Below are 1,133 nucleotides of genomic sequence, written 5' to 3'. Positions count from 1 at the left end.
GTAGAAACCTCAGCATCAGCATTGGACTCATTTAATCCATCACCGTCCTCCTGAGTCTCTTCCCTTCGGTCAGTCAGTGACAGACGTTGTCCGTCAGTCGGGTCATGTTGGGTTTGCAGTGCCGTCGGGTTTTTGACCGAGCGGAGCTTGACGCGCTGCAGAGCCTGAGCGGTGATCAGATGAGAGTGGGTCCTTGGAGATGCGCCTGGACTTGATGGGAGAAAAGAAAAGGAGGGTGGAGGGAGAACAGGTGACGGAGGAGACAGAGGAGGAGAGTCAGATAATTCAAAAGATGGTGGAGAAGGTTGGCAGAGTGGCGAAGGATCAAAGTGGGATGATGCCGTCGAGACCAGAGAGTGATGCGACGTCTGCCTCACAGCATAGGAGTAAGGAGGAGGAGGAGGCCGGGTCGGGACAGGAGGAGGAGGAGGAGGAGGAAGAGGAGGAGGAAGAGGAGGAGCTGGGAGACCATCAGGAAGTGGAGGAGGCTGAATAAGAGACGGAGGAACATGGAGGCAAAATTCAGGCTTTGAAGGAATTGAAGGTGGTGAAGAAGGAGAAGAAGAGGAAGAGGAAGAGGAAGACTGTAGAGGAGGTGGAGCTGGAGATCCGGGGAGGCAGAACCCAGGGATTTTAGGAGAAGAGCGTGGAAGAGGAGGAGGAGGAGGAGGTGGAGGAGGAGGAGGAAGGTGAGGAGTTGGAGAGCAGAGCTTGGAAACAGGGGGAGTGGACTGTGGGAGTGGAGGAGGAGGAGGAGGAGGAGGAGGAGGAGGAAGAGGAGGTGGAGCAGGTATTCTAGTGAGAAGCGATTGCCTGGTTAAGGAGTCAGATGAGGTGCAGGAGGAGAGAGAGGAGGTGGAGGAAAAGGAGGAGGAGAGAAGCGATGACTTCCTCTGTGGCACTGGAGGCTTTGGCTTCCTGTTTCCTGCAGACCTGGTCCTGGGGAGGGAGGAGGCTGTGGGGGAAAACGCTGAGCTTGAAGAGCATGAAGTAGAGAAAGGGGAGGCTGGAGGAAGGGAAAATGCTCCTGGGCTGGCAGAGAGAGGAGAGGAAGGATTGTGGGGTGAAGAGACTGGCGTTCCAGGACTGGGGGTGTTAGACTGGCTGGAGTATCCACTGGATGGAGAGGCAAG

General features: G+C 56.0%; 1 protein-coding gene across 1 annotated transcript in view; it reads right to left on the bottom strand.

The window, feature by feature from the left end:
* Positions 1-633: 633 nt before the first annotated feature.
* Positions 634-1,133, bottom strand: part of nhsl1a (NHS-like 1a) — a 9,847-nt gene continuing 9,347 nt past the window's right edge. The window contains exons 8-9 of the mRNA XM_055026212.1: positions 934-1,116; positions 634-710 (exon numbers count right to left, since the gene is read on the bottom strand). Coding sequence (XP_054882187.1) covers positions 634-710; positions 934-1,116 — 260 coding nt within the window. The remainder of the gene's footprint in view (positions 711-933; positions 1,117-1,133) is intronic.

The sequence above is a fragment of the Poeciliopsis prolifica genome, unplaced genomic scaffold (genome assembly GCF_027474105.1).
Source record: "Poeciliopsis prolifica strain line A6 unplaced genomic scaffold, Auburn_PproV2 SCAFFOLD181, whole genome shotgun sequence".
NCBI lineage: Eukaryota > Metazoa > Chordata > Actinopteri > Cyprinodontiformes > Poeciliidae > Poeciliopsis > Poeciliopsis prolifica.
The sequence above is the reverse complement of the archived record's forward strand: the minus strand, read 5'-3'. Positions and strand labels throughout refer to the sequence as shown.